This window comes from Pollachius pollachius, assembly GCF_949987615.1.
Source record: "Pollachius pollachius genome assembly, chromosome: 3".
Classification (NCBI taxonomy): domain Eukaryota; kingdom Metazoa; phylum Chordata; class Actinopteri; order Gadiformes; family Gadidae; genus Pollachius; species Pollachius pollachius.
In genome coordinates this window covers 3,795,463-3,808,079 of record NC_136936.1, presented here as the reverse complement: position 1 = coordinate 3,808,079, position 12,617 = coordinate 3,795,463, and the positions used below count along the sequence as shown (strand labels likewise).

The window sequence follows — 12,617 nt, the reverse complement described above, 5'->3', positions numbered from 1 at the left end:
ATGTCGCTCGCTCTCTCGCTCTCCTTCTCCGCCCTCCCCCTCTTTCTCTCTCTCTCTCTCTCTCTCTCTCTCTCTCTCTCTCTCTCTCCCTCTAACCATCTCTCACTCCCTCCCCCTCTTTCTATCTCTCTCTCTCTCGCTGTCTCCCTCCCTCCAACTAAATCTCACTCCCTCCTGCTCTCCATCCCTCTCTCTCTCTCTCTCTTTCTCTCTCTCTCTCTCGCTGTCTCTCTCGCTGTCTCTCTCCCTCTAACTAAATCTCACTCCCTCCTGCTCTCCATCGCTCTCTCTCTCTCTCTCTCTCTCTCTCTCTCTCTCGCTGTCTCTCTCGCTGTCTCTCTCCCTCTAACTAAATCTCACTCCCTCCTGCTCTCCATCGCTCTCTCTCTCTCTCTCTCTCTCTCTCTCTCTCTCGCTGTCTCTCTCTCTCTCTCTCTCCCTCTACCTATCTCTCGCTCCCTCCTGCTCTCCTTCTCCCCCCTTCCCTCCCCCTTCCCTCTCCCTCTCTCTCCCTCTATCTCCCAAACCTTCTCTCTCCCCCTCTCCCCCAATTCCCTCCCCCCCCCCTCTCTCTCTTGCCTCCATTTGGGTCACCCTTGGTCTCTGAGCTCTGTTTTACATAAACACTCTCCATCGGCGTTTGATTGAGGGTCCTTTTGATGTTTTAACCTGCCTCCTCCATCAAGCCCGCTCCCCTGCATCTATTCGAACCAACTCCATTCAGCCACCGTCTCTACGACGACGACGACGGTGGGGGGGGTCTCACAGTCATCATTAAGAGGGGGGATGCATCGGCCACATGACACCCCTCAACCCGCCCAATACAGACTCATCGTTGGAGTGCTCTTTGGAAGTCCTTGCCCTCAAAGGGAATGTGATGACATTGATTTGCCGAGAGACGCTGGGGGAGGGCGGTGGGTTTGGGGGGAGGGGGGGGGGGGGCGGAGGAAACCCCTTAATTTCACAAGACGGAAGTGTAGTGCGGTTGGCATGGCGATAGCATGTGAGACGCCGCAGGGGTAGCGCAACGTTGCCGCAGCGAGGATGAGATCCATGATGGCTTACGAAATCTCCCAACTGTCAGACTTCAGTGTCAGCGTTGGAGAGGCTTTCAAAGTCGATGCGTTGAAAGGGTCTCCATTCACCAGCTCGGGCGTATGTACATAGGCAGCCGTAAACCATCCTGGAGGAAGATCGATCTCAGTCCATCCTGATCACTCAATCGACACATCTGCATACGGTATGAATTTACAGACACACACAGACACACTCACTCACTCACTCACTCACTCACGCACACACCCACACACCCACCCACACACACACACTCTCTCACTCACACAAACAAACACACACGCACACAGACACAAACCCACCCAACCACACACACACACACACACACACGTTTGCGTGTAAAATGCATACCAGATGCAGATGTGGTCAGGATGACTCAACGACCTCCTACACAGATTAGTTTGCCCTTAAACATTTCTATTTTTACATCTTGCATGCATTTCACTTCCCCAGTCGCTGACCTTCAGGTGTAAACAACGACAACAACAACAAAAAAACCTGGCGGGGGGACTTTTACGATGCTGACTTCCCCTTTTATGCATAGCGGCCTCGTATACATCTCCCCTAACCTTCAGCGGGCACGCTACGACGCCACGACGCTACGGCGCTACGACGCTACGACTCTGTTCCTGGTGTACAGCCCTGCCAGCCCGCTGCGGTGGCAGGCTGCTGCTCTGGTAGTACGGCCTCACGTGCGTCTGTATGTCACCGCTGTTCACCGTCTCCGTGCACGCACACACACACAAAGGCCCCTCTTGTTGTGGCTCCGTCACGGGGTTCACACTGGAGCCTCTCTCGCTCTGGTGTACCATCTCCCCCCCTCCCACCCTCGGGCAAGCGGCGGGAGAATCCCGGGGTGAGGGTGGGACCGTCTGGAACGGTTTGAGATCTCTGCTGCAGTAGCCACGGTAACAGCAGCGGCCACAACAAAAACAAGTGTTGAAGGAAAGATGTTGTTGGAGCTGTCAGGGACTCCTCAAAGAGAGAGAGGGGGAGAGAGAGAGGGGGAGAGAGAGACAGAGAGGGAGAGACAGAGAAGGAGAGAGAGAGAGCGAGAGAGAGAGAGAGAGAGCGAGAGAGAGAGAGAGAGAGAGAGATGTGTGTTTTAGGAGGGGTTGAGGGGTGGAGGGGGGTGGTAACAACGGCTTGACCCGGCCCCCGTTCCTCCCGGGGTCCCGGTGCCAGCGGGGGGGGGTGGTCAGCGGTCGTGGATCGGCGGATCATTAGCGGTGGGTGTGAGCGGGCAGTGATCCTCCCGGTGGTCGTTTAAATAATGCACAGCAGCTTGGCAATAACAGGAAGACAAACACATCAGCCTCCTCATATCTTACCACCGCATCGCAAACAAACACACACACGCGCGTCGCCGTGGCGAGGAGGAGATCCGTGTGTTCAGCATGCATCCGGGGCAGCAGTGAACACCCTCCTTTTATTTATTTCATTATTCATGTGTGCATAGTACGCGGGGCGTGCGTTTATTTATTTGTGCTGTTTAATTCTGTCGTGTTTGTGTTTGTGTTTGTTCCCGGGAACGCTTCGTCCTCCCGCTGTGCTTTTCCTATCTGCCGGAGGCTCATCGCAGGTGTGGTCTGGTGTTTCATGTCTTGTTCGACGCGTCGTCGCCGGTGAGGCTGGTTCAGCGGAACACGTACGATTTACGGTAAGGTTTACAAACATGGCCGCGACGTGTGTAATCCCCCAGTGTGCGTTCTGAGAGAGGAAATGAAACGCATGTCTCGCTGCCACCTCGACTCGTGAAATAACAGCTGGGACGCAATATAGATTGAAATGAAGGGTGTTTCTGAGTCACCTTGGATTTTGGCTCGCTTCCGAGATACCAAGTAAGGGAGTAGAGAGAAAGAGAAAAAGCCAAGTGAGAGAATGACAAGAACTTTGCATGTGAGTGCGAAACAGGGAGAGACGGGCAGCCCATATGCTCATGCATAATCTATAGCCAATTTTATAATCTAAGAGATTAGGTGGCGAAATGAAATTGTGACAAAGGTTTGCAGGTACTTTTGTTTTTTGGAAACAGAAGCACATTATTTTTCAGTAATGATCTCCAAAGAATCTAAGGTTAATAACGTACGTTTGCGCATATTGCACACCTCCAAAAATACGTATGTGTTTACTCAAAGCCTTGGCTGACATACCCTGCAGAATTTACAATACCCACATCAATATTAATAACAGGACAATATAAAATATTTCATAAAATAATACCTGATACAATGTTAACCAAGATATGAATGTGTACATTGTTGAATAGGGTAAGGGTTAACCCTATTTCTAACCCTGATGCACAAGCTACCATCCCTATGCTAATTAAATATTATGATGCCCATTACTGCATTAACTAATGTTAATGGTACATTCATGAACCCTCATTGCAAAGTGTTATAAATTAATTAAACACTGAAAGAAATGGTGTCACTGTGTCCAAGTATGGGTGTCAGTGTGTGTGTGTGTGTGTGAGAGCGTGTCTGTTTGTGTTTGTATTACTGTGTGTGTATGTGTGTTTGAGAGTGTGTGCGTGTGTGTGTGTATGTGTGTGTATGTGTGTGTGTGTGTGTGTGGGTGTGAGAATGTGTGTGTGTGTGTGTGTGTGTGTGTGTGTGTGTGTGAGCGTGTGTGAGCAAGTGTGAGTGTGTGTTTGTGTTAGTGTATGTCTGTGTGTGAGAATGTGTGTGTGAGTATACGTGTATGTGTGTTCGTGTGTGTGTGAGTAGGTTTTTGTGTTTTTGTTTAAGAGTATGCGTGTGTATGTGTGTGTGTGATTATGCGTGTTTGTGTGTGTGTGTGTGTGTGTGTGTATGTGTGTGTGTGTCTGTGTATCTGATCGAGTCTTTGTCTGTGTGTGTGTGGGTGTGCGTGTGGGTGTGTGTGTGTGTGAGTTTGCGTGTGTGTGTGTGTGTGTGTGCGGTACTCACGCCGGACGTCCTTAAAGTAGATGGTCTGTCGGTTGGGGTTGAGGAGCTGGATGACGGAGTCGTCGTTGTTCTTCACCCTGCAGCTGATGGTGGCCATCTCACCCTCCACCACAGACACATTGTCCGTACTCAGGTTCTGGTCATCCACTGGACACACAGATAGAAGAGGAGGAGGAGGATGAGGAGGAGGAGGAGGAGGAGGAGCAGGTGGAGGAGGAGGAGCAGGAGGAGCAGGAGGAGGAGGAGGAGGGAGGAGGAGAAGAAGAATGGAGGAGGAAGAGAAGGAGGGGATAGGAGGAATGTGGAGGAGGAGGAAGAGGAGGAGGAAGGAGGAGGTGGTGGGAGGAAGAGGTAGGGTAGGAGGAGGAGGCGGAAGGAAGTGGAGGAGAAGTAGGTTGAGGAGGAGGACAAAATGAATCAGAAAATATTACTATAAAGTATTCATTTTTTACGACAGTCATTTAGCATAAATGGAAGTCATTAAAGGACAATACCGGTCGGGGTGATCAAACCATCGTCACCGTCTCTCCTGGCTCCACTAAAACATCCGTTCCCAACATAATTAGTCAGAATGACTTCCTTGTGCTGATTCTACCGAACAGCATTTAACTCGAGCTAAATGCTCATTCACGGCGCCTGCCATGAATCTAAATAGTGGCTATAAAGTACTTGTGTCCATTAACAACATAACAGCAAATCGCCATAACAAACCAAACCGGGAGTATGTTAACCGTTCCACTTTACGAAATGTCTAGACATGGCTTCATCACAAAGAAGCGAAGGTCTATACTGCTAAAGTTTACGTTCACGTCAGGCACACAGATCGCCTCGAGATTGATTCGGCACAACGTTAAGCAATGGTAACAGTAAGTAATGTGTCAAATTGAATTGGCAAGCGATGTTCAGCGAAGCCAGCAGGTAGTTGGGACTGTCTGATCACCCAGAGCGCCGTTGTCCTTTAAGGAGTGGGTGGCTCTTCTTCATCCTGCCCAGGGGCGCTGCGGTCACACAGGAACGCTGGAACATGCTATGGCGTCATCCATTCCCCGCGTCTCCATGGCAACGTGCCCGCTCGCCTCCGGGTTGCGTTGTGATATTTGCATCCGACATGAAACAGGACCCACCGTGTCTACAATGTAGCGACATTAACATACGTGCGTTTGTGTGTGTGTGTGTGTGTGTGTGTGTGTGTGTGTGTGTGTGTGTGTCTGTGTGTTTGGGGGGGGTGGGGGACGGGGGGTGGGCCCTATAGCTAGCAAACATATTTGCTGTCCCTGCACAGCCCTGTCTAATCCGTCATATACGCGCGGCATGCCCAGTGTTTGTCACTATTGATCTCCCTGGGCTCCGAGTGAGCCTGGTGGGTCACAAGCAGATGGGCTGTGAGCTCAACTGCCCAGCGAGGCAGAGGGAGAGCCACAGAGACCGGGGAGATACACAGGAGAGAGAGAGAGACAGAGAGAGAGAGAGAGAGAGAGAGAGAGAGAGAGAGAGAGAGAGAGAGAGAGAGAGAGAGAGAGAGAGAGAGAGAGAGACAGAGAGAGAGAGAGACCGGGGAGATACACAGGAGAGAGAGAGAGAGACAGAGAGAGAGAGAGAGAGAGAGAGAGAGAGAGAGAGAGAGAGAGAGAGAGAGAGAGAGAGAGAGAGAGACAGAGAGAGAGAGAGACCGGGGAGATACACAGGAGAGACAGAGAGAGAGAGGGAGAGGAAGAGGGGGAGGGAGAGAGAGACAGAGAGAGAGAGAGGGGAGATACACAGGAGAGAGATAGAGACAGAGAGAGAGAGAGAGAGAGAGAGAGAGACAGAGAGAGACAGAGAGAGACAAAGAAAGACAGCGAGAGAGAGACCTGGGAGATACACAGGAGAGAGAGAGAGAGAGAGAGAGAGAGAGAGAGGACTGAACTAAGTAGTAGACACAGCAAGGGGAAGTATAGGAGTAGAAAGTGGGGGAGTAGTCACGTCAAGGGAGATGAAAGGAGGGAATAAGGAGCCACAGAGAGAGAGAGCCGAGCGTAGATATTGGAAATAGAGCAGGAAGTAGGACGTGCAAAGTAGTCAAAGCTATAGACACAGATGAAAGGAGGAGCAGAGACGGAATGAAAAAAAGGAAAAGAGACTCGGGATGCGGGGGACAGACAGCAGCCAGGCAGGAGATGAGCAGAGCTGGATGCTGCTGATGGCTAAGCTCTATCAGAGCCCTCCATCTGAGGCTCCATGTGACCAATGTGTGCTCAGCCCGCGCGCGCCGGCTCTGTTCGCTATCTCCAGGAATCACGGCTTTAAGCTGCCTAGCCACCCCCCCCCCCCCCCCCCCCCCACACACACACACAGGGGGTTCACACTCGCTGCCTGCCCATGGCCCTGCGTTCCACGGGCAGGGCCGAGGGGCCAAGAGCCCCCCTGCCCCAGGGGAACACCCCGATAGAGCCCCCTTCCCTTAACGTGACACCCCGATAGAGCCCCCTTGCCCTACGATGACCCCCCCCGATAGACCCCCCTGACCTAGGGTAACACCCCCCGATAGAGCCCCCTTGCCTCTCGGCGACCCCCCCAAACAGAAGTCCTACGCAGAGGGTTTTTCTCCCTTTCTTTTTCCCTTCTTTGGATTCACACCGCTGGGGTTCCGGCCGCGGCCTTTGGAGAAAATCATCAAAAGCACATTTGCATGCAGTGGACGTCCGACACATCTATTGCCGTCTGACATTTTCTAAGTGGGAGGGGGGCGGGAGATTGGGCTAGGGTGGGTAGGACACAACTGCATCTTCAGATTGCGATAATGGGAACGGACAGCCGAACTAACGCGGTTCAGAACGAACTGTACGAATGCGGAGAGCGATGAGGAATTAACCCCCCGCGGCGCGGCGCTACTCAGACCTGTCCCCCGCAATAAGGACCCCCGTTTCCCCGCCGAAACGGGCGCCACACACGCACACACACTCCCGCGTCGGTATCGTGACACAATGGCGGCGCCAAGAGCAACAACACAACCGCGGGTCAGTGTGGCTAAACGCCGGGGAAACATCTCTTACATTTACCCAGCAAAGGTGGGACCCCCCTTTACGCCCAGCCAGCAGAAGATGAAGATGTGAATAAAGTGATGCATGAGCTGGCAATCTAAACGGCACTCGCGTCGGGCGGCGGGAACGGAGCGCTCGCTTGTAAGTGTGCCGTTAAAGCGAGTGAGCCAAAGGAGAAACCTGACCCGCGCCGCAATATATCCGCTAAGCACCGCGGCAGAAGACGATGGCGGCGCCGACGCCTGACGTCTGCTTTATACCGCCGCTATAAAAGTAATATATCTGGCAGTCGGAGCGGGGGCTACACCGGCGGGGGCTATCCTCGAAGCAAGGTTATACGGCTCCCCAATCTGTAGGTGAGGCACCGAGACAGAGGGGTGGGGGAGGGGGGACGCGGTTGTTTTACAGATACAATTTTCCATAAAGTTCAGCAGCCCCATAGCAAGATTGTGCCCCCCCCCCCCCCCCCCCCCGCCCCCATCCCCAGCCCGTCACCGGCGCCCCAGCCGTAGCTCATCTCCAATTCAAAACACACATAAATAACGGCGCTGTGATTAGCAATCCCATCAAAGTGAAAACAGGCCACTTTGCGCGACACGGAGGGCTTTCGCAATTGGAGTAAACATTTTCAATTGCCTCAGCATCCTGGTCATGATTGGGTGCAAATGAGGAGAGGCAGTCATTAATTCTGGGTGGGTGGGCGGGGGGGCGGGACGCAGGGAGGAGGGCGGGTTGGCAGGGGGTGGAGGTGTGTGGGATGGCTTTGGGTTGGGGCTGGGTGGGGGGGCGGTAAGGGTGCCAGGAACAGCACAGATGACTGACTGATAAATTCACACTCATTCCAGCAGCTGTCTGGCCGAGCGGAGTGGCTGCGTGCGGCTCCACATGACTGCCCGCTCCGTTCCTGCATGGACACATCCGGAATGAACCGCCGGCTCGGAATTGTTTACTCTCGGAAAAAGTCGGAGCAATCTCGGATGGGAACACACAATCCTGCGTGTGCGTGTCGGCGTCTTTGTGGGTGTGTGTGTGTGTGTGTGTGTGTGTATGTTTGTTTGTGTGTGTGTGTGTGTGTATGTTTGTGTGTGTGTATGTGTGTTGTTGTTGTTGTTGTCATGTGTGTGTGTCTCTGTGATGATGTCCTGTGTGTGTATGTTTATGTGTGTGTGTGATGTTGTCGTCGTGTGTGTGTGATGTTGTCGTTGTGTGTGTGTGTCTGTGTGATGTTGTCCTGTGTGTATGTGTGTGTGGGTGTGTGTGTGTTTGTGATGTTGTCCTGTGTGTGTGTGTGTCTGTGTGTGCCTCTGTGATGTTGTCCTGTGTGTGTGTGTGTGTGTCTGTGTGATGTTATTGTCATGTGTGTGTGTGTGTTTGCGTGTGTGTGTCTGTGTGTGTGTGTCTGTGTGATGTTGTCCTGTGTGTGTGTGTGTGTGTGTCTGTGTGATGTTGTCGTCGTCTGTGCGTGTCTGTGTGTGATGTTGTCATCGTGTTGTTGTATGTTGTCATCGTGTGTGTGTGATGTTGTTGTTGTTGTGTGTGTGTGTGTGTGTGCGTGTGTGTGTGTGTGTGTGTGTGTGTGTGTGTGTGTGTGTGATGTTGTCGTTGTGTGTGTGTGTGTGTGATGTGAATTGTAGTCTGGATTCAGACCGGCACTGTGCGCCCGGCGCGCGATTTGAATGGAAGTTGACGAAATCGGGGGAACATTATCAAACGATCGTCTTCATCAGCGCTTGTCAGAAGGCACCTTTCAAATGGAGTTCGCTATCTCTTTGAACTTTCCTCTCTTGTTTTCACATCAAAAGACATAAAAGGGGCAGGGAAAAAAATAAAAAAATAAAACTGGGACAGACCCAGACTTCCATTTTATCCCCCTGAGTTCGCGGCTGTCTGCAAGCGTCCTTGGCTCTTAGGGAACAACTGTGAGGACAGACGAGTCATTATCAATTAAGTTCCTCCCTCTGCCTCCTTCCTCCTCCTCTTTCTTCGTCTTCTGTGAAGCGTGGCTCCATCTTCTGCTCAGCCCCTAAACCCTGATCCCCATCATCAAAATGCACTTTCAAAGAAGTTTGCAATGAAAAGAAGAAATATTCATCAGAGGACATAATTAGTGCCGGGCCGTTTTACTTCAAAAATCTCTGGCCATCTGATTGGACAATCTGTGTTTCCGTTTGTGTAATGATGTTAGCGAATGAAAGATAGGGGACAGAAAGGAACAAGCGAGGACAAATGAGAGAAATAATGGAGCTAATTCAGGGAAGAAATCAAAAGGAGCAACAGGGAAAAAAAGACGGACGAGGGAAAGAATGATGAAATTCGACAAAATTAATCAGTTCTTATTTCTTGATAGCTTTCATTTGGTACAATAGCACAATACCCCGCGACAAGAAATACCTGAAAATAAGAACTATGTGATTTTGTCGAAATCACTCGTATTTAGAGTAGTCTCCCTGTTTGATTCTCTATATCATTGTTGTTTAGTCTACCTGTATAATCCTCTATATCATTGGTATTTTGTCTATCTTTAAAATACTCTATATCAATGGTATTTACAGTGGTCCACCTATATCATCCGCTATATCATTGGAGTTTAGAGTAGTCTACCTGTTGTAAATTCCCTATTAGTTTCTAATATCGTATCGTGTATATAGCGTTATTTCTATTCAGGCACTTTGGGCAGCCAAGGTAGCGTCGTAGGGTCCTAGAGTTACGAGTTGTACGGGGCCGCGCCAGAGCTCGTTGCGCGCGACTGCTTAACACGCCACGACAGAGAATGCGTTCGTGAAGAGTGAGTACTATTGAACCACGTGTATTTACGTAATTTAAATGTTATATACATTACGTAATTCGGTTCCTTATAGTGGCCGTGATTTGTGTGGTTCTGCTACCTTCTTAATTGATTCACTCACGAATTGGGTAGCTAGTGTATTAGCCTGCACCTCGTGTAGCATGTGTGCGTCGCACTGCCGCACCATGTCGGCCGTTATATTGCACTATTGCTTCATTGTGTTAACGTGTGCATGTGGAAGCTATTTATGCCAGTAATGTTTATATAACATTTATGGGATGTTGCTAGTTCTAGAGCCCGGTGTTTTAGTAGGTAACTCTAGTAATAACTATTTGTCTATTTCTTGTTCTGTCATCGTTCATTCCATCATCGTTCATTCCAACATCATTCGTTCATTCCAACATCATTCGTTCATTCCAACATCATTCGTTCATTCCAACATCGTTCCTTCATTCCAACATCGTTCCTTCATTCATACATCTGTTCATCCATTCCGTCATTCATTTGGTTAGTTGAATTGAAGCCATCATTGATGTCATTCGTCTGCAAGAGATATAAACATCCTGAACTGTTCCCTGTGTATGCGTCTACTCTCTGACCGGAGTTACCGTCCTGGATAAAGTGGTCCCAGCAAACACACACATACATTCTACAATACTACCTGTATTATCATAGTCTACATAATTTAGTCTACCTGTATGATCCTAGTCTATATAATTTAGTCTACCTGTATGATCCTAGTCTATATAATTTAGTCTACCTGTTTTATCCTAGTCTGTATAATTTAGTCTACCTGTATGATCCTCTATATCATTGGTATTAAAAAAAAAAACTTCCCTGGCTCCATATGAATACAAATTCATATAAATATAAATTTAGCATTTTCTTTCTTTTTGTCATTTTTATTTTGGCAAATGGTATGGCTTTCTGTGATATACAGTATGTTGAGGATTCTGAGGTGCAAACCTGAAAGATATGTTTGACACCTAGGCCAACGTCATACAAATGTCAAAGACCGCCACGATGGATAATTATTATTCCAAAAACGATCAACTAAAGAATAAAGATGGTTTGTAAGAGCTTAGAGACACCAACAGGCTAGCTTACAATCGAGGGGCATGAAGAATCAAGATGGCGTACCAGAGATAACAGACACCAACAGGCTAGCTTACAATCGAGGGGCATGACAGCACAGAGGTGGAAGGTGCAGTCGATCCACGCGTTGCCTTGTCTGACTGAACACTGAACTCTTATAGGAAACACGACTGGCGTACCAGTTTGCCTTATGCGGAGTGCTGATGGTGACATGGTCGTATGGTGCGCTCACTCACCAGTGAAGTTTGTCACGAAAAGGTGCTTTGCCAGCAGCCATGTGGGAAAATACGCTCATAAACTAGGTGTTGGTAATGAACCGTTTGCTCGCTGTCTGTGGCTGACGTCTTATTGGGTGGTGTTGGCTAATGATGCTACAACGTAAGATAACCTTGGATAGGAACCTGTATGTACCGCGTGCTGCTTCCGAGTCCTTCTGTGATCTGCCATTTACAGAGACACCTTAACAGTAAACACAAAGCTGGTGTAGGGTTTTTATATCAGGGCTTCATGTCGCTGTGATGGCCTCCATTTTGGAAGCAAAGGAGCATTAGCAGGTTAGCTGTTAGTGTGCCAATATTAATGTCATTCGATAATACTTTTACAAATTCATTGTGTTATTTTTGCATCATGGGAAGATATTGTTGTTTTGATGCAGCGATCCTTACAATATTTAGTTTTCAAGTATTTTTTACAGTACCGCAACTCTCAAAATGGCGGAGTCTCATCAAACCGAAAAATGTAATTATAAATCATTTTTAATGGACTTCCCGCCCGTAGGTCCTCACTCACCGCCAGCGGGCCTACGACCGGGCAGACGGTGATTTTCCCCCCCACGGTATTTTCATAGTTGAGCTGAATCACGACTCTCAATCTTTAATAATACGGCCCACTCAAAATTAGCTACGGGCCCGCTCACGATGTTAATTCTGGCACCCTTAACTCATGTTCCATGTTCCCCAAAAGATATTTCAATCCTTTTTCAGCTTCCAAAAATGTAATTTCCCCCTCATGAGGAAGGTGCCACACAATCCCTGATGGTCCATTGAAGGATCCCAGTAAACATGGTGTTAAAGAGATAGAGCGCAGACAGACGTCTTGACGTTCCCAGACAGAAACACGCTGTCAGAGGCGCAACACGGGGGCTACACAGCACCGAAACAAAGGAACGTACGCACCTGTCATTATCTCAGCAGCTCCTGTGGAAGGCAGGAGAAGAGAGAGGGAGAGAAAAAACAACAGGTTAGAAGCAATAAAATTGGGTTTGTAATTTTTCAAAACGTTAAAATCGTCAATCCAAATAAGATGCCAGAATTCTGTTTATTTGGATTCCAACCGGGATAATACGCTTCTTTAATTCTTCCTCCCAATGAACCCTTCCAACAGGTAAACAGCCATGACGCAAAACAAACACTTTGGAGCACAACGTCTTTTTCTGTTGTTCCTCCAGACACCCGTTCTCTTCCCAACACAACAGTCCCCATTTCCTGGTGTCTCTCAAGCTCCAACTTTGTTTCGAGCTCCCACCACTCTCCACCTAGTCCCCCCCCCCCCCGACACACACACACACACAACCCACCCTCCCCTAGCCCCAGTCCGAGCAGTCCGTCCCCCTGGGGGCTAAGGACTGCGTGCTGGAGGCGAGAAGGAGCAGCACCCATCGGTGTGGAACACTGCCTGCGCAGACTGGCATCTCACAGAGGGGCATGGGGGACT

The 12,617-nt window shown here is 49.5% G+C and overlaps 1 protein-coding gene across 1 annotated transcript in view; it reads right to left on the bottom strand.

Annotated features, from left to right (window-relative positions):
- cadm1b (cell adhesion molecule 1b) overlaps positions 1 to 12,617 on the bottom strand; it is a gene marked incomplete at both ends in the record, with an annotated part of 54,232 nt that overhangs the window by 31,149 nt on the left and 10,466 nt on the right. Inside the window, one exon of the mRNA XM_079732849.1 lies at positions 4,005 to 4,151. Coding sequence (XP_079588975.1) covers positions 4,005 to 4,151 — 147 coding nt within the window. The remainder of the gene's footprint in view (positions 1 to 4,004; positions 4,152 to 12,617) is intronic.